At 35.5% G+C, this 24,911-nt stretch overlaps 2 protein-coding genes across 9 annotated transcripts in view; both read left to right on the forward strand.

The window, feature by feature from the left end:
* The first annotated feature begins 225 nt into the window (after nucleotides 1-225).
* On the forward strand, nucleotides 226-1,996 carry LOC121738760. Its single transcript, XM_042130995.1, has 3 exons — nucleotides 226-526; nucleotides 612-1,178; nucleotides 1,440-1,996. Exons 1-3 carry the CDS (start codon nucleotides 331-333, stop codon nucleotides 1,994-1,996), a joined length of 1,320 nt encoding a protein of 439 aa, XP_041986929.1. The 5' UTR covers nucleotides 226-330.
* Nucleotides 1,997-11,597: 9,601 nt separating this feature from the next.
* Nucleotides 11,598-24,911, forward strand: part of LOC121739525 (hepatic leukemia factor-like) — a 239,920-nt gene continuing 226,606 nt past the window's right edge. For 2 of the 8 annotated variants that reach the window (XM_042132029.1, XM_042132034.1), the window contains exon 1: nucleotides 11,598-11,821. In XM_042132029.1, the coding sequence (XP_041987963.1) occupies nucleotides 11,722-11,821 (100 nt within the window). In that variant the 5' untranslated portion in view covers nucleotides 11,598-11,721. The remainder of the gene's footprint in view (nucleotides 11,822-24,911) is intronic. The other 6 variants (XM_042132042.1, XM_042132032.1, XM_042132045.1 and 3 more) reach the window with 4 other exon arrangements.

Genomic DNA, 24,911 nt, shown 5'->3' on the forward strand with positions numbered 1-24,911 from the left:
TGTGATGAATGTCAGAATGTAAATGTGAATTGTGATGGAAAAGTCATTTTTTTGTTATTTTTGATAGGTTGCGGTACACCATTGCAGTTGCCCCCAGATAAAAAAAATGTCTTTCAATAATAAAACGTACGGTCTTTGTTCCATATTTCCATTTTCCATGTATGTTAATATTTCTCTATGCATATTTTTGTCTTTAAAAATGTCAAATTACCAGTCACAACAATTAATATTTATAAAAATTGTTTTTTCTAAAAGTTTATTATAATTTAGTAACGTAATTCGTAAGAGCTTTGTTAGTACTTACGAGAAATATTTGCAAATGAAGAAAATATGGGGGTCGGTCCTGTGTTTTTTCTTTTACTTGCAATAGTTAGAACCACGTTATCTTACAGAGATTATCCAGCCTCTCCAATGCCTGATTATGATTTAGATGATGATACAAGAGAATCAAGGTCACGTTCGCAATATTCTACACAAAAGTCACAGCATGCTGATGACGATGATGATTATGAATATGGCGACAAAGGTATTATAATAGCGCGTTTGCTTTAAAATCTTCAGGATAATTAAGTATACCACTTACTTAGCTTACCGATTACATTTATTTTTAGGCGATGACTCCAAGCCACCAAAAGATTTCTACGTTGATGATGCCATTATATCCAAATCTATAAGGGATAAAACTGACACGGATTTATACAACGAACCAGAAATGGAGCAACAAAGCAGAAGACGAAAGACGATAAGACATAAAAATACTAAGTTAGATTACGAAGATGACGATAGAGAAATGAAATACAATCATAAATTCGTAGAAACGGTTAAGAGCCGCAATCGTCACAATGAAGATTATATCGATAAAGAAGATTATCATTTAAATGATGACGACTACAAGGAAAACGATGAAAAGGAAAGAATACGATACAAAAGTACAGAATTTAATAAAAGCAAGCCTAGACGAAAACCGAGAGATAGACCTACAAAGGTGATAATAGGAGATAACGAACATGCTCAGAGTAACAATGAGAAAAGTATGAGACGGAAAACTAGAAAAGATTCAATACAAGAAAAGTCTGACAAAGAAGCCATGGCAAAAGCAATGTTAGCAGAAACATTTGATGATATAAAAAAGGTCAATAGTTTCAAGGACAATCTTCCACTTGTAATAAGGCAACCAGGTAATTTTTAAAAATAGTTCTTACCGCTATATATAAATTTTAATATTATGTGGTTAAAATTAACCCCATTTTCTGTAAAATTCTAAAATATGTTTTGGTAAGTCACTTTGTCTTGAAATCGTAAAATATGTTATGTTCGATCAACATAGCAACTCTAGAATATATTTTATTGTAGGCACAAAGTGCATTTATTAAAAAAATTGAAGATTGTTTTTAAATATTTAGTGCAAAATGTTGATGTACAATTTTTTTACTATTCAGTAAACATGACGGAGTTTTCAAGTCCTAGTTATTCAGACGTTTTACCATATCGACGGGTGGACAAAGTAGACGACACTACTCCAACATTTAATGTTTCTGACACACTAAGTTTAGCGGTTAACAACGTTACTTTGAAAACGAAAGCGGCAAACAAAACTGAGCTATCTCTAGCAGAAAGATCACGTTTATCTATCCTCAAAAAGGTTCTTAAAAAGGAGAATTCTAACGTTACACAGGCTACCAAACCACCGATTCTGATGCAAGTAACTAATAACATGCAAACAGTTGTATTAGTGGAGTCGAATAATCTAGATAACGATAGAAAGAAAGCTAGACGGGTCATGGATGACAACCCCGAAACGATTAAAAGAGCTAAGCATTTGATGCGACAAAAGTTAGTGGCTAATGCGAGAAGAATTGAAGATCTCACTGACAATTGGGATGAACTGGTCTGTGACTATATCGACGTGAATCTTCTGAATTCTGCATCTTCAACAAATATTTGTTATGTTTTGTGTTGTATGAAATTAATTGTGTCTTTGGTGTTTAATGTTTAAAACTTTATTTATATTTTTGTTGTTTTTTTCTTTGATACCTAATGGTGCAAGTGTAGTCGTACTGATTAATTGTAAAATCAGCAGATTATAATGAGATAGGCATTCATAAATTGAAAATAAAATACAATGTAGGGCTTGTCTAACTTAAAATGATGCGCCCCTCCCTCGTATACACAGTACAAAATTTTTCATTTAGGTATAAGTATCAACTAGTGAAGTGGTGGGGTCACTCATTTACGTCATTTCAAATTAGACAAGCTCTACTAAAGTACTAAATCTAGGTACTTAATATAAGAAAGACTAGGAAATACAAGAAATACCAATCAAAACAAAATTTTACAATTTTGTTAGTACCTATAAGTTTTTGTGTCACTTCATTATCCATACCGTACGTCGCCGCACTCAGAGAGATTAATTAATGATAAAAGAAGAAGATACTATTTATGCTCCAAACCTAATTTTTGTCGATCTTTATTAAAGTTAAGTTATCATTAAATACATCTGGTTCAGTATTTATAGTCTAGCGACCACTGGTCATTTTATAAAGTACCTAAACTGTAATTGAGAACTGTTGAAGTATCATCAAACTTTTTTATAATTTTAGACGAGACCACATCCGGAGCGATCATCGCGCGAGAGCTCAGCGAGATATTAGGCCATCGCAAGCGCAAAGAGGTATCTATCCCACGTCTACCGTCTACTTTTCCCCCCCAAGCAGTCGATCCACAGATGGAAAACGAATGGAAAAGCTTCATCAGTACTAATCAGACGTCAAATCTTACGCCTCTTTATGTGGTTCTGTTAATATTAAACATTTTGATTAGCTTCATTTGACTATCTTGTTTTATTGCTTCTATTTTGATAGCTCTAGTCTTTACTAAACTATCTCTCTCATCTTCTACAAACCGTCGACTATCTCTAGCATTTTATAAAAGAGAACTAATTTTTTAGTTGTTATTTTACTTATTTGAGATGTTATTAACATGATCATTTGAACAAAATATTGAGCAGTTATTTAATTTAATGGCGGTTGATAAATGATTGCGACAGTAAACATGAACAGTAATAAAAAATCAATTACTTAGTTGTTTATTTTATCATATCATGTCAATTCTAAAAATAATTGAGCAGTATAATTTAACTGAATGAGCGACAAAAAAAAATGATGGAATGAGCGGTTTGATAATGGTATATTAACTTTATGGACAGATCATAGCGAGCGGTGATATCCAGGGTGTCACCGCAAAATTCAGGGTTGGATCTTGTTTAAGACTCGTTACATGAATTTGTTTCTTTTCTTCGCTTTACATTTATCCTTTCTTTCTAAAACCATTTCGTTATGTAGTCTTAACCTATGAATTGGTTAGACTAGGTTTGCAAAATTAGTTACAGAACTAACTAACGCGGTAAGGTTAGGTTTTGTATGTTGATTTTTACTTTTTCGTTAGGTTAGGATTGTTTTTTTTAAATTTCAATTTTATTTACTTATGTTAGGTTTGTATATTTTTTATAATAGAATCGATTTTTAGTTTTAAGTTAGGTTAATTTTTTTTAATAAAAATTTAGATTTTGCTCAAAAATTTGGCATTTAAGTAGTACTTACTTATTACCACCTCATTGCTAAGAATGAGATTTCTTGCTGACAAATTCCGATTTATTACTGCCCACGTAACCGCTCATTCAAACATTTTTACCACCCATTTAATTATTTTCCTGCTCAATTTGTATGAATTCACTGATCCACTTCATTATTTTTCATTACTCATTTTTGTTTACTTTACTGCATAGTTTTAACTCCAAATAGTTATTGAAAGTGCCATTTATAATTCTTAACTTACCCACAGAATATATATTAGTCTTACCAAAACTGCTATTTACAACTGCCTCTTTAAAATCAGTGCCTTTATAAAATTAGGGGGCACTGGTTTTTTTTTAATTAGAGGCCCACGAGCAAACGGGTCACCTGATGGAAAAAAACTAGGCGTCGTCCATGGACACTCAACAAATATGATATGGTGGAAAATCAAAATAGTCTGTAAGAGCGTTTACGGGCTTCTAGGAGGGAATAATCTCTTATTAAAGGTTTGCGCTGTACTATCTTAGAATCTCGCGCATTGTATAATATATTTTATGTGTGATATTGCGTAAATAATTATTATTCTTAATTCCTTATTAAGGAAAACCACTTGTACATAACTAGACGATATTGAAATCTACGATTCCAACTACACTAGATAACTCTTAATAATGCGGCCAGAGATAGTATTAGGTAAGTACTGTTTATTAAACGAATAAAGTAAAGTTAATGATACTTATAATTAATTATTAAATTAATATTTATATGTTTCATTCACAAACTTAAAACTATTTACCTAGTATTTATTATATAGATACTTAACAAGGTTTGTGTCATATAATAAGTAAGTAAGTAAGTACTTAACTACTTAAACGATCACAAAGTGAAAAAAGCACAAAATCATTTTGGACTTACCTTCTCAATTCTCATACACTTATAATTATAGGTGTGCTGATGATTTGTTTATTTACACATTATATTGATTTATAATAGGATTTCCATATTTAATTATCAATTAACACACACATTAACCGTTACTAACGACTCATAATAAATTTGTAACTATTTTAATAATGAGGAATCTGGACACCGTCCAATTCAAAAAGCATTCATCTTGCAAAATTTTACTCCCGATGTTTATGACAATGCTCAAAGTTCTGAACTCATATTGTTATTCCATTTAATGGTTTACTACAGGAATTTCCAAATTACTACAGTAGGTAAAATATATTCTACTACTAGACATGCCGACGACGACTTCGTTCGTGCCGATAAAAAAAGGAAAAGCTTTCTGCTACCTATACCTATAACTATCTTACTAATAAAAATAATATTATGAATATCTCTACGAATAATAAAAACTAAAGTAAATACATACAAAGCGGATCTCTTACTAATAAATATATTATTACTAAGAGTACGTATTAGTAAAATAAATATATTATATAATAATATCAATAATAGTACGTGAATACGTATTATTAGTAAGAGGATAATAGTAAAGAAATAAAAGAAATAAAAGCCTTTCTCCTACCACGGTCACTCAGTAGCCTGTACACAACTTTAAGAGACTGATCTCCTCAATAAACCCATATAGACCCGCCGTGCCCAAACGAGGACACTTTTAAAATTATTAAAATTTTATGTCATTCAAGTTTTTACTTATTTTTATTGTAATTGTCAATTTGCTAAAAGTGTATTTTCTTATTCTTTGAAGGTACAAATAATATAAATATAGTTTACAGTGTTTTATACTGATTTTTCTGAAGCTGTTTTTAACATCCGAAATGACGCCAAGTTAGTATTAATTATTTTTAAGTTTTTCTTTTAGGCATATATATTTTTTTACTTGAAAAAGCTCATCACACTATAACCTATAAAAAATAAACATATTAGTGTGAAAAGCTTAAGTCTTTATTAGATTAGGAGTAGTTTTATACAAGTGTCCCTATTTGGGGCCAATGGGCACATTGGATGTAAATTATTCCAACTTTTGTCCACCGATCAATTTAGTATAATCAATGAACTGAAGGGTATTCAATAGCTATGATAAATACTATGGATTTCAGGAAGTTGCCATGATTGAAGATGACAGTGGAAATATATATTTAGTCGTATTTTCTTCGCAACCATGTGTCTCTTTACCAGTTTTTCATTACTCCAAGGGGAAGCTGGCTATTGTGCAACTGATACTGTTGGCCAAGGCAGTATAGAGAAGTGTCCTCTCGCATTCGTCAAGGATATGAAAAAAAAGAAAACGACGAGTTTGACTACCGTTTCGACCAACTAAATCAGATTTCGTTTTACATCGGCTGGATTACAATGTCTATGCAATCGGGGCAAGCCATTACAGCGTTTTTCTTCTAGGAAAGGTTAACAGATATATTAGTGTTGAAAGAATGTCGACGTAAGCTTCCTACATTTTTATCACAACTATAACAAGGATATGCGTGGGGCCAAGTCAACTGGTCAGTAGATTTTCTCGCACTGATATACGAAACAAAAATTGGTGGTAACTGGTAGATACTGTTTACGCACTTGCTGGATGTAGCAGTGGCAAACGCATGGCGGCTGCATCATCAAAGTAATAAAAATAGGAATTGAATCAGCTCCAATTTCGACGGCGGCATAGTCGTCATTACATGAGACATACCGCTTGGGTAGAATCCTGCAACCAGCTATACATATCTGTACTGCCAAACCTGCAGTATGAAGGGTCAGTATCCCGAAAAACTGCCCCAACAACTGATGGGCAAGCATAACGTCATGAAAAAAAGTCAAAGGCAGTTTGAGAAATGTGAGAAAACCCGGTAGATTCATAAAGAATGTATGGAAAATTTTCACACCGTTTGATCCCATTGCCCCATTTGAGGACGGCAATTTTTTTAATATAAAAATTAAAAAAAAAATAAGTTTTTTTGTGTTTTCCTAATAATTTAATTGGTTTCTATAAATTGATAAAGAAATTTCATATTTTCCACAGCTCAGTTTCATTTGGGTCTAAATGGGTTAAGTAATAATAATAAATAATATATAATAAATTATAATAAATTAATTAAATAAATAAATGAAATTGATAAATGTATTGAATATTGATGACTTAGATTACTATTATTATTAATAACTATTGACATTTGAACTCGTAAAAAAAAAACACAAATTGACATATTGTATAACATTTTTATAAATATTTATTAAAAAAAAGGAATGTTAAGAAAATGTACAAATAAGATTGACAGACTATACCTATAAAATTTGCACGCCACCCTAAGGCAAAATAAGAGAACTTCAATACCTCTATAACACCATATTGTACCTTATTTCAGCAAATAAATGATTTTGATTTGATTTTGATTTGATTAATAGGAGAAGAAGCTGTGGACGCGCTACTGTATTATAAGGATAGTGATTTCAAATTGAACTTACGCCCATTCTGTTTCTGATTATACAATGTGTCCCAACACCAGTGTCCGATCCTTTAATGTAATGAATCATGACGCATATTTTATCGATAAATAGGTTTGGCCATTGGTATCAGGACACATTGTATAATGTTTATTGTGTTTTAATTAAAACTATCTATTTGACTGAGCCTTGCTCGGTATTCGATAAAACACGAATAAAATGACATTTTCTAAAAATGATTCCTAGTTAGATCGATTTATCGCCCCCGAAACCCCCTATATACTAAATTTCATGAAAATCGTTGGAGCCGAAGATTTATAAACTAGCGCTTCCGATTACCTTGCGTAAAAATATTCATATTGGTAACAACGCTGTTTAAAATACATAAACTCTTGTCGACAATGAAAAAACTATAAAAAATCTGCATATTAAGTTCATTTGTGAAAACTGCAGATCCGCGTCGCATTTCATTTCGTCAACGTGTGAAGTAACCTCAAAATTGGCTTAAGTTAGTATACAGAATGATAGTACTCCAAATTTTTTATCCTTATCAGATAACAGGGATCTGTGATAAAAATGATTTTATACGTCTTCACATAGCATCATGTATCTACACCGTATCACCGTATGAAGAAAATATAGAGTCATCATGGAGTCATCAATATTATTATCTTTTTTTTTATGATTTTGTTTTGTAAAGCGAAAATATGGAAAGATTTAGTTGCTTTGAATTGATTTTCATTATAATAGATCCTTTAGATTAGATTCTGAGGAAATTCACAGGATGTAAAAGTATCTAGACCGTAGTTAGTAATAGACCTTAAAGTTGAAGGACATAGGCTGCTTTTTACATTCATTGAGTCTCTTCTTCTTATAGCGTATAACAAATTACGGAAAATTTCTATGACCGTATTAAAATTATAATTTAATTAATTGCCAAATAATAACGTGTACCTAATTTTAAATGTATTCAGCAGTATTACGCTGTGATGCCAACTCTATACCTATTTGCTTCCAGTTCCCAGGATATTACTGACAAAAAAATCATTGTCTTCTACATTCAACATTATAATAATATTGCATTTAAAAACCTACATACTTACTTCATTTATTAGTTTTATATTTTAATATACATGTTCAAACTTTTATAGACAAGGTCAAATACGGTTCGCTCCAGGAAACGTTAGAGATATTTCTCTGAAGTACACTCAGAATAATTTACTTATTCTGAGTGTAAGAAATTACTTTTTTGTGGGTATGAAAGTCTGTCTACTAATTACTTGGATATTGTATGGTAATAATATAAAACTTACAAAAAGCTGTCATCCTCAACACATGCCGCATCGTCTGCAAGTTTTTAGCCATTAACAATTAATCATCAATTCATAACATTACCTGAAGTTGTTTGGCCACAAGCCCGCAACTTTAGTATAACCCTGCAAAGGAGAATAAAAATAATAATAATAATAATATTACAGCTTGTGGCGAGCTGTTGGGGAGTAGCGACCCCTCGAACCCGAGTGCTCCCAGGGAAGCCCCTGTTCTCCATCTCCGGCTTGCCTTCACCGGCCGGCCGGAGTGAACACTGACGGAGAATCGGGCCCTACCTCTGCCTTGCCTTAACCGGCCGGTCAGAGCGGAGTCGCAAGAGCTTCGGCTCGGAGGGAGGATGTGAAGCGTAAGTGGCGAGTGGGCGACGTGATGGGACCGTCTGAGGGTGCAAATGATCGGCGTTTAAAGTCCAGCGACACCTCTCCTGCTTCAAGCCGCTCTGTCAATGTTGCCGCCTCGGTGCACCGTGCGTGCGACCATTTTGAGGGGCCCATTCAAAGAGTTGGCGAGTCACCATCTGCCAATTTTATGATACATGTTTCCACGTTGTATCGGCAGACGCCATAGTCCTTCCATAGTCCATAGTCTTCCATAGTCCTAGTTACCTAGTCCACTAGCACCTTACCCACATAGCCCGGTATCATTTCTAATATCCATTCCCTGTAATAGTCCTACACTGGTCTCCTTGGCTGTACTCCCATAGTGCGGACAGGGAGAGTCACCGGCCAGTGTCACATTACATTTAGATTAAACTGTGTAACGGGCCTCTACGTGTTGGCTTCGGCCCCACGCATGCCTTCCAAAGGACCGGGATTTAATTGCCCGTAAGCAAGGAGTACCTCACACAAACCTAATAATAATAATAGAAGTTGTCAAAATTATCCCCATGATCATCTCTTTTACCGGAGTAGTACCGAAGACCTTCGCCACATCTCTGAAAACTCTAGATCTGCATAAAAATACTTATATACAAATGCAAAAAGCCATCATAATCGATACATGCTCATTAATTCGCCGTTTTTTAAACCCATCCTCATCTTTCTCAACACTCCAATCATAACACATCTTTAACATGAACCAGGATACTTGGCTCTTGCCCGTACCTGAATCACCTTCTCCGGCAAACAGCCAAGACTACCTCTTCTTTAAATACTTAATAATAGTAATAAGTAGTGAAATATTATTATCATATTCTATATTATATTTTTAATCTAAGAAAAATAGATTACTAAATATGCAAAAATTTAACGGTCGTATGAATAAAAACTTAGCGAAGGTTTACAACAGCTTTATAAGCCTGTTGTAAAATTTAATATGAATAAAGGTTCTCTAACAGTGCTCTAACACCTTTTTAAGGTGACAGCTGTCAAAAAATAGCGCGCCTGTTTTAAACCTATTTTAAGAACATTTTAAGCATAATCGATATGAATAAACGTTTGCTAACAGTTGTTTAGGCGCGAAACGTCAAATAGGAGTTCGCAAACTTTAGTGAAGCCTCGGACCTACTTTAAGACCATTTTAAGAGACTGAAAATGGACGCAATATCGAGTATTATCGCGATTTCTGACATTATTGCAATTTCAAGAATCAGTAAGGGTCTCTACAGACGGACCGCATTTCAACTGCAATCCAACCGCAAATTGCAGTTCAAGTGCAGTTTAAATCCAGTTGACACGATTACGGGTCTACACAGACGGATCGCGTTTCAACTGCAATCCAACCGCAAATTGCAGTTCAAGTGCAGTTTGAATGCAGTTGACACGATTGCAATTCGACTGCAATAGAACTGCAAACCATACAGTTTACACGACTGCACGCCAACTGCAACTGAACTGCAATCCGACTGCGCGTTTAGTTTGCAGTTCTATTGCAGTCGTGTCAACTGCATTCAAACTGCACTTGAACTGCAATTTGCGGTTGGATTGCAGTTGAAATGCGGTCCATCTGTGTAGACCTTACAATAGAACTGCAAACCAAACGCGCAGTCGGATTGCAGTTCAGTTGCAGACTTGCAGTTGGCGTGCAGTCGTGTGAACTGCATACTGACTGCATCTAAACTGCACCATCCTTCCCGCCCGCACGGTCCGCTCTCCAGCAGTGCAGTTTGGATGCAGTCGGTATGCAGTTCACACGACTGCACGCCAACTGCAAATGAACTGCAATCCAACTGCGCGTTTGGTTTGCAGCTCTATTGCAGTCGTGTCAACTGCATTCAAACTGCACTTGAACTGCAATTTGCGGTTGGATTGCAGTTGAAATGCGGTCCGTCTGTATAGACCCTTAGATACATTGTGTCAAATGCACTAATTGTAGGCCTCAAAAGTAAAACAGAATAAAATAGTATTTTTAGTTATCTTCTCCTTCTCTTCATTATTCTTCTTCTTCTTTTATTATGGCGGCCTTAGTGAGTTGCCAATGTCAAAGTCTACTTTGCTCTATGATTTTTAAAATCCATAAAGTACATTTATTTTTTCTTTACTCTTTATTTTTGACACATTGAATACAATTTTTAATCTGTGGAATACAATAAATTGACACACTGCCAACATTACCAAAAAAAATTCTTATAAAACGTCATCTAAAGGTATTTTACTTAGCGAAGGCTTAGCAAGCGTTTATTCATATGGAGTGTTATAAGACGGTTTTTAACTTTAGTGAACATTTTAGTTAGAAAGCTGTTAAAACGTTCACTAAGATTTTTTTATTCATACCACCGTAAGTGTTTATCAATTCACAATAATAATTATAAAGGCAGGCATTTTGTTGATTTTCTTCAAAAGTAACAAACACGGTACTTTATAAATCATTATCATTAAATTATAACAATTCTATTCTTGTTCCCATAATATTTTTATTGTATTTTATATAAACATTAAACAATCCCACGACTAATTTGAATATAATTATGCTGATTAGCGTACGCGTTTTCATTACTTTACCCCCAGAACGTGTGGTTTTTTTAATAATGTTTGTTTCACACCGAAGCCATCACTCGTTATAAATAGTACACTATTCAAAATCATAAATTATGTATTTAATTCTTCTATTCTTTGTGCAATATATATATATATATACTTATATATTTTTTTTTGAACCAGAGCAATATTTTTAATTTAATTAATAGGGCGCCATCTATCGGGCATAATTTAGTTCGCGTACCGAAACAGAGATGGCGCCAGCGGTCGAGCGGTGCAGTGCGAGGATTGATTGAGGAGTGCGCGGCGGGAGGGCAGTGGCACGGGGCGCGCGGGGGGAGGGTTCGGGCGCTGCAGGCGGCGGCCGGCGGCTCAGTACTCGATGTTATTTATTCGCCGCGCGAGCCGCCGGCCGGAGGTCGCTCGTGGAGTGTTGCGGGGCCGGCTTCCCCCGTCCCGTGTTGATATCGTATCCGCCGGTGTTCTAAGTGATTATTATGAGCGACAGGGACAGGTCGTCACCCTCCCTCACGGACACCCCGCTGAAGACGTACATAGGCCGGCACGACGACGACTACCCATTGATAAACGGAAACGGTGAGTGGAGCGAAGTTCAGGTGTCGGATTGTCTGTGGGCGATCACGCGCTCGGCGCCGCGTGCTCGCAGCGGGCCACTGGGTCACCGCGCGCGCCGCCCGGCTTAGCATTATTCCCGCACTGTTTTGCCGCATCGTCTCGATTTCGATCGACCCCCTCGGAGCCGCATGTAGAGCCTCTCTCGTGCTCGTGCTGTGGTGGTGAGTCGGCGCCGCGGGCTGATCCGATCGATACCCTGCGACCTTAGTGTTCAACTTGGCCGCACTTTTGGGATACTTTTTGCCCGATGCGTTGGACACACTCCGAGCGGGGAGGTAGAGTCCCAACTCCCAATGTCACTCGAAGAGCGGCGGTGCTCGAATACGAATGCAGCCGCGGGGCCGCTAGCTGTTCTCGTCCGAAACTATTCTGAGTGAGTTGGGAGTGACGTTTATTTATTGTAAGTCGGAATCCGCGCGGAGTCGAACTCGTAAATAATCTTCGGTACAGTTTAAAGTTTCAGACACCGATAACTAAATTTAACCCGGCTTCCGCTTGTCTTGAGTGTTTCAATGTGCCTCTGACATTCCAAGGAAAACGGCGTTTTTAACTGTGAACCGACTATAATTAGCGGGAGAGGAGTTGATAACATTGTATATTAGGTCACTAGTTTATAGTTATCGTATTAGATCGTTCCACATAACGTTACGTCCCTCACGACTCACGAGCGGCTATTGAAAACGAAACTCGTAATAGTTGTCAATAATACGTAATATAGGAAGGTCATCTGTCAATACGCTTTTAAATTTTTTGTCGCGTCGCGTCACAATCTAGATAGCGTTTGCCGTCGACATTGGACGCACATACCTATACTGCGATACAAACACACATTTGACTTTTACACGAAGTAGGAAAACACTCTATCTAATTTGTTGCGGACTTAAAGAGCGACCTTGAAATTGAAAGTGGTTTACCGTTTATCTAATAATATTACGTTGATTTAGAGGAGGAAAATATTAGTTTTATTTACACAATGTTTAAAACGTGAATTCAAAGATAATAATATTACGCATTAACGAAGAGATATAGTCCTTGCTTAGCTTCGAGTCATCTATACTAATATTGCAGATGCGTAAGAGTGTCTGTCCGTTGATAAAATTTGGTACATAGGTACCTTGAATTACAGGAAAAAACATAGGAAGTTTTCATTTAAAAAAAATGCACGGTTTCTACGCGATAAACGAATTACGGCGCAGCGAAATTTGTCTGCTACATCTTGTTTCAGAATATTATTATAGGTCTACCAGAATCTGATGGCAAAAAGTGAGAAAAGAAATTGACTCTACTCTCTAGCGATACCGGAGTAGTTGGAATAATTTTATTCCAACTACCCGCTAGAGTCAATTTCTCTAGAGTCAATTTCTTTTCTCACTTTTTGCCTTTTTTTGCATTGACATCACATTTTGATCCTTTTTTTGCATGCATACATGTACAAATGTATTTCTAGTTTTAAGACTTTCACTGTAAACATTTTTGTGTACTTACATAAATTATTAAAATAAAATAAATAAAATAAAATACATGCAAATATACAGTGTGTAACAAAAATAAGTGATAATACTTTAGGGTGTGTACGTGTTCCTTGTAGAAAGTTCACTGTGAAAGTAACAGCGCTGAAATTACCAAAATTTTTTTTCACTTTTGTATGGGGAAACTCGTGACGCTCGGGCCCTTGTCCATACAAAAGTGAAAAAAAAAATTCGTCTTTCAGAGCTGCTACTTTCACAGTGAACTCTCTACAAGAAATACGTACACACCCTTTAGTAATATCACTTATTTTTGTTACGCACTGTATATCCTATGCCCAAGTATATTTTTTCAAAATATACTTAATCAAAAAATTTTTACATCAGATTCTGGTAGATCTATAGTTCTATCGGCAATTAAAAAAAAGTTATACACTAACCAAATGTCATTTTAATGTCAAATACTAGTCTTGATTAGTGTAAAATCGTCAAGAAACCCGATAAGTGTTGCGGAAATAGAACCGATATCGTTTTTGCATTATAAGCAATAGTAGATAACTTGATTGGTGCCGGGGAGGGCCATGGCCTCAGAGAAGAGTCTGCAGCCAGCAGGGGCTTGCTGGCAGAGCCGTGGTGTTAGGGACCATAAAGTACCATCGAGGAAATTGGTTCCAAGGCAGTTGACGGACCTACGTCGTTTGGTCGGCTTATGTTAGCTGTCGGTCGGATGGGTTTGACTTAACGCGAGTCGCGATCAAATTACTTAGTTCCGCCATATACTGCCTAGGAATCAACTTCTCTCATAGTACAATAAGAAAAGTTGATTCATAGGCAGCTGGCGGACCTACGTAGTTTGGTCTACTTCTTTTTAGACCTTCCCCCTTCCCTTTTTTTTTTTTTTTTTTTTTCACGCAGAGAAATGCATTAACGCATTCGACGCAGGGGATGGGGACTCCCGCTGCGGATATGTGGGGCTCGTCGCGGCGAAGATGGTATGTGGAGCGACCCTACCCACTAAAACTCTGCGACGCTCCTCTCGCCACCCAAGACGAAGCCACGGGCACGACACACCCACCGCAAGACCGTCAGTGGCCGTCCGACCTTTGTCAGACCACACTCATTTGGGGGCGCTTCTCGCCCCGCAGGCCGACAGAGGCCCCACTTGGGGCTTGCTTGGGCTCTGGTGTCACGATGCACGGAGCGTTTTGTGCATCGTGACCCACTCTGGGAGGACCTTCCCCCTTCCCTAGTGTGACGTCACAAATTTGCAATTTTACACCTAAAAAAAAAAAATTATATCCATCTCAATATAAAATATGATTAGGACCTCTCCCCCCTCGTCACACCATGGGTGTGAGGCAAAATCTTTTCGTTTTCGCTTCGTTAAAGAATCGCCGATGAAAATGTATGGAATTGACTTATGCGTTCGTTGATATGACGTTGACGTTCGACTCGTCTTATGTCAATTCCATACATTTTGATCGGCGATTCTATAATGAAGCGAAAACGAAAAAGTTTCGGCTAAATAGCCTGCTCACACTTCGTCGACCCCTCTCTTTAGGTGTAACATACTTTTTGGATGGTCCCTTAGCTCACGCGATCCCGCGGCTCGTCTAGGTCGCGTAGTGGCGTGCCGCCGAGTAGTGGTGGGTAGAGGCTGCGTCTACTACCATCTTTCGGGCGCAGCAGAGACTTGTGGGCAGGACCCACATCCCCCGCAAGATGCTTAAAAGCATTTTCTCGGGAGAAATAAATAACTTGATTGGTCATTTTGGGTAAGAGTCAGTTCACAGTTTCACACCAAAAAGTAGAGTTGCATATTTTTTGAGCTGCTTATAATGCTAGTTATTCATTAAGAAACTTTTAAAGATAATTCTAACCCTATAAAAAAATCGAATTGAGTAACCTTCTTCTTTTTGGAAGTCGGTTAAAAACACGTTTATTTGTGATCTCCTAGTTACTGAAGTAGCATAAAAACCATAAAAAGCATAAAAAATGAATTAGAAAGATGAAAATAAATAAAGCGTGTTTTTTTTTGGTTTTTAAGGTTCCGTATCCAAAGGGTAGAAGTAAAAAACTAAATACGGGACCCTATTACTGAGACTTCGATGTCTGTCTGTCCGTCTATCTCTCTCCAGGCTGTATCTCAAGAACGAATATTCTAAAATTTTCACAGAATATATTTATTGCCGCTATGACAACAAAATATACTAATAACAAAATAAAATTAATATTTAACTTTTGCTATTTTTTGCTTGATATCAATAATGGCTATAGTTAAGGCACATGAGTTTTTTTACAAAATTAAAGAAGCAAAACCCTAGGGTACCTAGATAGTTTCTAGAATGTAGAACATGATACCAATTATAATAGCTGATGGGGTTTACGACATATTCTCTATGTGTATGCTGTATATATTACAGCATATTCTCTAATAATTGAGACACAAGCCTCAATTATTAGAGAATATGCTGTAATTTTTTTAATTAGAAAAGTTTTAAACGCTTTACTATCGCGAACTATCAACTTCTAGGGTTCCCAACTTTACCTGACGTAAAATATATTATCCATTTTAATTAGGCTTTGGCTCAATTTATACCACAGCCTCATTCGGGGGAATTGATACCGGAGAATTCTCGAGAATCCCGAGTTCCGAATTCGAACTGCTGCTACTGATTACTATCTAGAATCTTCAGATTATAAAATATGATTGTCTCGTTTACGAGTAAGTCTCAATTTATACCGCCGTGGAATGGAACGCAAGTGACTTATTGTAACGAAACTACTACCATAATGAACTCTATAATAACAACAGTGTAACACACAAATTAAATACGAGCCATAAAATTGGAAGCGGAATTCTCGATAATTCTTCGGTGTCAATTCCCTCTCATGATGCGAAATTAACGCTTCCATTCAGTTCCATTCCGCTGTGGTATAAATTCAGCCTAAAGTCTAATTATTATTGAAATGGATAATATCTTTTACGTCTGGTAAAGCTGGGAAAGTAGTTATTAAAAGTTGATAGTTCGCGAAGGATAAAGCGTTTAAAACTTTTCTAATTAAACAAATTACAGCATATTCTCTATTAATAGTGTAGCGCACAACGTAAACCCAATCTGTTATAATTGGTATCATGTTCAACATTCTAGAAATTATCTAGGTATCCTGGTATACCTAGATAGATAATTTTAGCAAAACCCTAGGGTGTTATTTTAAATATCATGTGCTGGTTTATAAAGAGTGAATATTCCGTTTTGAATACACTCCTAAAATAAGTGGTAACATTTTTTTGCCACAACTTTTTTATTTCATAAAACTCAGGGTCTCAACTCTCAGCGCTTTTGAATGAAATTGCTGAATATTCTTCTAATAGGATTGAGGCTGTTATAGAAAAAAAAAGCTGCTTATATTCAAGATTTTATTCTATAAAGCATTGAAATGCAGAAATTTAGAATAGACACCAATTTAGCTAGTGTTGACCTAGAAATAATTGTTGTAGTAGTTGAGGTTTCAACGAAGACTTAAGGAAGTTGGAGGGATAATATTAAAATTGTATTAATAGCTCGAAACAAAGAACACAAAACAAGCTGGTCTTCAGTTACTCTAGCTAGAGGAATAAAATACCCCTGAGGATGTTTTTGCAGCCGTGGGTAGCATAAGGCTGCATTACACCACACCTTTTAAGGACCAGGTACTTAGATAGGAAAGATGTTAACCTTGCAAGAGCGTCGATACTTCCCTTACTATAAATACTATTACACTGATAAGGTGTCTCTGAGTGAAGTGTGGTGTAATACGGGCAATTCGATCTTAAAAAATTGTGATAGAATAACGTATGTCGGTACAGCTAGATTAATATAAAGTGGTTGCAACATCACGATGCAATATGGGCCGGTCTGTACTGATAACCCAGTATATCTGATAATAATTGTGTAATATCAATAACATTGTTATAATTACATTGTCAATTAACTGGTATATAAGTAGTGTATAGAAGGTATATAGGAGGCGTGTAAAGTAAAATTTTGACGCTGACTGCTGAGTATACAATATACATACTTAATTAACACAGACATAGATCATGATAGATACCGCATTCATACTTCGCGTGCCATATCGCACTCCCAAACGACGAGTAATGCTCGTTTTTCGAAAGTCTGTTGTCTGCTATCGGAATCGGACGTTAATCGGAATTTTTAAAACTGTGTTTGTGTGGGTGAATCGATTAAGATGATAACTACAGCATTGAGATACTTTAAATCCTTTGAATCTCGGTGAGCCAGCTTATTGCAGAAGTTTTTTATTATATATATATAGGTATATATATAGGTATATATATATATATATATATATATATATATATATATATATATATATATATATATATATATATATATATATATATATATATATATATATATATATATATATATATATATATATATATATATATAAAAAACAATTTTGACAACTGCTAAACCGGTAAAAAACAATCCACAATCAATATTACAGAGTATGTATATGAAAAGACAATCTTATCAGAATAAAATTCTCGTGTCAGAAATCACAATGTTAGTTACCGTACTCCCTCGAAATGGCTTTGCTGATTTTTACCAAATTTTATATGCATATTCAGTAGGTCTGAGAATCGGCTACTGGCTACTTTTTATATTGATAAATGCATTTGTTGAATAAATAATAGTAAATTATTACAACTCGAGACTGACGGCGACCATAGTTGTGAGACGGGATAGCGATGGACGTTGCCATGGTGCCATACATATTAAGTCACTTCAATAAAATAATATGGGTGAAATACTTTATATGGCAAAGAAACGTTTCCCGGGACAGCTAGTAACATTATATTTTAAAGTCCAACAAAGTGTGTAATAATCAAAAACTGAATCCAATTTTTTTTATTTATCTTAGTTCAAAATTGACCTAATAAAATTTAAGTCAGCGAATATTTAGCTACTTAATGAAATTGTTGATCTATTGGCGTGTGTTTGAAATAAACGTAATTTGTAAATACTAGGAAGATACTGGATGTATGCTTGAATTTAAATAAATTGGTATTACTTTGGAAGCTGATAGCATAAGTATAATAAACAAAATAGTAAATTATTAACTGAGAAAGAAATGTTCATATTATGCTGAAGATTATTGCTGTATTTCGAGACTAACTTCCACGCTTCTATTCTCTCGACTCTAATTCTAGAGACTAAAGAGCGATCTTCTTTATTTCATTACCCTTATTCTGTGCGATATTGCAGTTTCGTTCATCGTTTGAAAATTCGATTCGTATGAAACAAGCCTCATAAACAAGCAACGTCTAATTTTACATTTCATAAGAACACTGAATAAACTCTTAGAGATATTTCTTTCACCTTATTAGGGTTAGGTATAATAATATAATAAATCAAAAAGATATTGATTCTTGGCTTGGCTATCACTGACCTATAAGTCGGTCGAAAACCTATTTTACGTGCCGCCATAAGTTATTAGTTATTAGTTATTACGTACGTTTTACATCATACATAATGATATGTCGTGGTGAAGGTCACACAATACAGTCAAGGTTATAAATCGTACAATAATACAGTTGTTTACACTTTTATCATATCCATACGTTTTCTTTGAAAAAGTGATAATCCAAGTAGCAAAATGAAATCTATACTTACAGTTTCAATATTAATATTATAAATACCGAAAATGTGTCTGTCTGTTACCTATCCACGCCCAAACCGCTGAACGGATTTTGCTGAAATTTGGAATATGGAGAAACTTAAGGTTCCGGGAAAAGACATAGAATACTTTTTATCCCGGAAAAATATACTGTTCCCGCGGTAAACGAATTTTTGCGCAACGGAGTTGCAACCGTCATCTACATGAATAAACTCTAGATGATAAAAAAATTAAGAGCCAATTTGTCAATAAAATATGCCATACATGAAAGGATCGGACACCAGTGTTGCGACACATAGAATTGTACGATCCATATCGTACATCAAGCAGTTTTAGGGTTTTTAAGGAGTCAGCGCTTAGGACGCGCTCGCGTAATTATTTAATTATTTTATTAAAATCAGTTCGCATCGATCAATCAAGGCGATCGCGCGTGCTCGCACACCCGGGTAATTTGATCATAAAGTATCAATCAATAAATCAAGTAACGATATATCAAGTCTATCGTTTCATTTATCAAGTAAAAGTAGTAGTAGTTAATTAAGGACACTACATCCTTTATGGTCCTTCGAGCATATAATATCGAGAATATAATATTATCATCTAGTATGATTATACATATTATAGGTATTTATTTTTTAATACATGCGTGAAAATCCCAATAAAAACTATGCATATTTTCTATTCCTATCAATCTAATAATATCGAATATGTATTCGTCTGGATTACCGTATTTCAAGTTGGTAATTGACAACATTAGATTAATTAATACACATCAAGGTAAATTGAGTAGACTGAGCCTTATTACACGATTACGTCTTACGTGTCAATAATATTATAGAGATCAGTCGACTAAGAGATGACGACCAAATCGGTCATGACTCGTGTGGCTTCAGCTGTATTAAAACTCCGTTAGCTACTTCCCTGAACAAACTTTTCTGATAATCTGCGTGCTGGCAGATTATCAGAAAAGTCGATTTAAAATCGATCGGCTTGGCTAGGCGGGATTTTTTTTTAAATCGATCGGGTGGTGGGAAGAGGTTGACTTTTTTCTGACGCGTGATTAGTTAGTATGTAATCCAAATAAAATTAGCCAATAAAAGCCAACACAGCTGAGCACACATGAAAATAATAATAATTTTCCTACTTTTAATTAACGCTGGCAACCCCTACTCACCACCCGATTTTTTTTTTTGGGTGCACAGGAATTACAGAGCAAGTGTTTGGACAAAAAATTAAAATCGCTGAACCTACATTTTTTCTATATTTTTCCCCACCCCACTACACCCACACCCACCGCGGACAAAACAGTTGAATAGGATGATGGGGATTTCAGGGTCTCTAAAAGTCTTAGTTTGTCTGGTGACAAATCAGCCACCCTTCCCCTTTCTTAATAATAATATGGTCAATGTGATGACGAAAGTCTAACTTTTGATCGAGGATAAAACCAAGATCGCCAACGCTTGTTACCTCACTAATCGGTGTGCTGTTGATTACCTAAACAACATGGCTGTTGAGTGTTGTCGTTGTTTCTTTTACGAGTAAATTTTATGTTAAAACATTTTGAGGAATTGAGGACCTATAATTTTATTAGCAACACACCAGACGCTTAGTGAGTTAAGATCTGCCTGTAAGTGAGCGATATAATTCCTGGACCGTACTATTCTGTAGATTTTTAAATCATCTGCAAAAATTAATTAAAATGTGGAAATATTAAACATGAGTAAAAACAAAGGCCCGAGGTGTGAACCTTGCGGGACACTTGACGGTACCTTTTTGATCTGAGACTTGAAGCCACGAACAATAACTAGCTATGTGTGATTTTTTAAGTTGGTACGACTCGCACCATCTCAACAGTGAGCCGTAAATTCCTGCGTGACCCAGTTTGTGTATGAGGAGATCGTGATCTACCGTATCGAACGCCTTGGAGAAGTCAGTGTATATGAACTTCGTTACTATTTTCAACTGCTTTTACAATGTCGTTGACGTAGCCAAGAAGGTTTGACACGGTCGATCTTCCTGGTAAGAAGCCGTGCTGCTGTGAATTAATGTGTGGTTTAAGGTATTGAAGTAATGTCTTTTGGAATAATCCAAAAGACACTACTTCATCACCTTAACTGTTCGAGTCTATGAAGACTCGAACAGTTTTCCCATAGCGGGCAAAATGGATACGGGTCTGTAGTTGGTAACATTGCTCTGATCTCCTTTTTTGAAGATGGGAATAATGTGGGCAGTCTTCCATTATTCTTCTAAAAACTGCTCTAACAGTTTGGCTAATATATTGAAGAAAACGATCAGTCATGGGTCCGTTTTACCTATCTAAGCATTAATTGTGATTTGTAAATATGCTAGTTGATGGTTATAATTTTTAATATATTTAAGTATATTAAGTTAAGCAAAAATAATTGGTTTATCTGTAATGCTTAATTGTTACATCTATACAGAATTACACGTCATATAAGCTTATATGTTTAATTCTTTAATGAAAACATTATTTTCTTCCATAGTCTTTCTTTTAAGTCATTTAAAATATTACAAAAAAAAATTACATGTGCGTTGTTATTTTTATTTAAATAACGAGTGTTCGCACATAATATTGATCAGTTGTCAACTTCTTCAGTAGCGTATTTATATTATATTTTATTACTCATTACAGACGAACAAATTATTTTTGCTTAAGCTTACATAAATAGACATTATAAACCGTCAACTAGCTATTCCAAATTATTATGAGTTGCGTGGGTTATAGGCTATAGCCAATAACTAATAAACTAACAATTTCATGCATCAACTCGTGGATATTATTGGGTTTAGACGAAAATTATACCATCACATGGACTCAATAATGGTTCATCGGTTTTGTTATGACACCTTGTGTGTGACTATTTTAGTTCAATTATGGAAATTACCTACAGTTAAACTTAATTAGAGGAAAATCCGTAGGGCCTGTTTTAACACTTACTTATTACCAAAACTTATTTGACAGATAGATTATGCTCCGTCTGTCAGATAAATTATAGATAACCTATCCGAAACTGACCTGTTAGTGGTGAAACAGGCCCTTACATTACTATTTAATTTAAAAACTTGAGACACAGTGAATTCATTATGCTTATTGTCATTTTTAAGCCTTAGGGCTTTCTGATAAAGTGCCGAATAGGCTATTCATAACTTTTTTGACAGATTCTCTATCATTTGTTAAGTTAATTGGCCCATTCGGCACTTATCAGGAAGTGGTGAAACAGGCCCTGAGTATGGAGAATCTGTCAAATAAGTTGTTGATAGGCTATCCGGTACTTTATCAGGAAGTGGTGAAACAGGCCCTAATTGTAAAAAAAATATAAGAGAAAAAAATAAAAGGTATTTTATTTGGCTTATTTTAAAAGTCACGTGACATTGTTACGAGTATGGTAAACAGGACGTAAACAGACTAAAAAAAGTTTCACGAAATGGAAACCTGACAAACATTCCTAATTGCTTTTTTAGGGTTCCGTACCCAAAGGGTAAAAACGGGACCCTGTTACTGAGACTTCGATCTCTGTCCGTCTGTCTGTATGTCTCCAGGCTGCATCTCAGTAACCGCTATAGCCAGACTTCTGAAATTTTCAAAGATTGTGTATATTTGTTGCCGCTCTTACAACAAATACTAAAAACGAAATAAAATAAATATTTAAGGGGGGCTCCCATACAACAAACGTGATTTTTTTGGCCTTTTTTACTCTATGTCAATAATGAAAACAGGTAGGCACTTTAATTTTCACAAAGTCCTTTGTTATATGTGTAATTTAATATTTAATTATAATATTAAAATAAAATAAATATTTAAGGGGGGCTCCCATACAAAAAACACTGTTTTTGGCCTATTTTTGCTCTACGGTTACGGTACGGAACCCTTTGTGCGCGAGGCCGGCTCGCACTTGGCCGATTATTATTATTTTATTCTGCAAAAGGGTTTTTTCTTTTGCAAAGTTAGCGATGGAAAGTTTCTATGTCGCAGTAACGTGTAACTAACTGCCGGAATCAGAGGTGAACATTAGTTACTTAATTGTAATTAATTCAAAATTTTGCTACAAGCCCCATTCATTATCTGTCAAACTCTTCATTAAATTGAAGGTTAATCAGTAGGTTAATCATTTAAATTATTGTTAACTGTCTCTGAGTACGGCGGTGAGACTTCTAACCTTGCCCTTTAGCCTTTCATCTTTTGTTGTTTGACAGCTTCTGAACTTGATAGTGTCTGGTGTTAAGACTTAAGTGAACACTGAAATACAACACAACAACAACAAAGACTAATAGACAGTCTTTATGATATATGTCTCGACATACAGCCGTATACATTAAGAAGTATTATATGCTTTTATTTTTTTTAAAAGTAATAGGTCAAGGGTCTTTTCATTATGTTTCGACTTTTCATTTTAATGCAAATAAAATTGTATTACCTGTTACCAAACTTGCTTTTTTATGTAAACTAGATCGCGAAATGGTCGAAATTCGATCTTAAATTTAATTATAAGTTTCAATGCTATTAATATTCTATTAACAAAATATTGACTTTCTTCTTTTGGCTCCCCGGTAATAGTATTGACTATTTCAGATTTAATTTAAAAAAAAAAAACAACAATTTTTAATTTCACAACAGACTTCAACCATATAAATACTTTCGTATTAAGTATAATTCTTGTGTTACATACTGTATAGGATTATCATTCAGAATATCGTAGTGTGCACATTGTAGTGTATGTAAAGGTGTGAAATGTTTTATTTATTAAAATAAGGTAAGATAAAAGCATAATTTTAAAACAGTTTTGGCTCGATGCACTTCTTCTCCATAAAAACTATAACTGTACGAAATTTCATGCTCCTACCTTTCCGCATTTTTCGACAAAAGGGGTCCAAAGATTTTTGCTTCACGTAGGTATTAATATTTATATAATACTTAGATTCAATAGTACCTATTTAATAGATTTTAAGCTTTTGAATTGCTTTTATCGCGGCGACCGAATTAAGAAATTCCGTAACGAAAATAAATTTAACAAGTCACATTCCGACCGCACACAGCAGTGCGGCGTTGAAAACTAGACAGACTTCGGCACGGTGTTTGTGTGCGTGCAACTACATGTATGCTATAGAGTAGCTATTGCTATGCTCTTGCATACTAGGTTTACCTCGGCAGTCTCCTAGTGCCACATTTTTCTTTGTTATCTAACATTAAATCAAAATGAAATGACCGGCCTCAATAATTCACATTACACGAAGATATAAAAGCTGTTATTTGCTACTTTTTGATGCTATTTATAGCACCTTTGTTTCTGACTGTTTTGTGCAAGTCCAAACTTAGGCTGAGGCTAAGCTAAGCTATGGCTGAAGTGCTGGTAAGCCGGTAAGTGATCTAAGAGCATTGGCTCTTAGTTCTGATATTCCAATTAGGCGTGTCGGTGAGATAAGGATTAAGGAACCTAATCGTCTCCCCGCCGAGTGGTCAGAACTCAGCTATAATATCCAGCGGGGCTAAGAGGAATTGCTAAATGCGACCAGCATTTGAGAACTGTCAAAAATGACGTTTTTGTATGATGGCAGCGTTCCTTTTTGCGCCACGTTCATATATACTATAATATAGCCTTGTCGATCTGTAGACATGATATGAAAGCAGAGTGACCATTTTGCAATTTTAAGAAAATGAATCATATTATGATTCCACATAGCGACCTTTTAGCCCCGCTGGACATTAGCACTGGATTACTATTACTCCTATTATAATGCTAATAAATGCGAAAGCGTGTCTGTCTGTCCGTCCGTCTCTCTTCACGCCCAATCCGCTGAACCGATTTTGCCGATTTTTTAGCATAAATATACGTTGAGCCATGGGAAAGGAGATAGGATACTTTTTATCCCAGAAAAAT

Source organism: Aricia agestis, chromosome Z, assembly GCF_905147365.1.
Source record: "Aricia agestis chromosome Z, ilAriAges1.1, whole genome shotgun sequence".
In the NCBI taxonomy this organism is placed as follows: domain Eukaryota; kingdom Metazoa; phylum Arthropoda; class Insecta; order Lepidoptera; family Lycaenidae; genus Aricia; species Aricia agestis.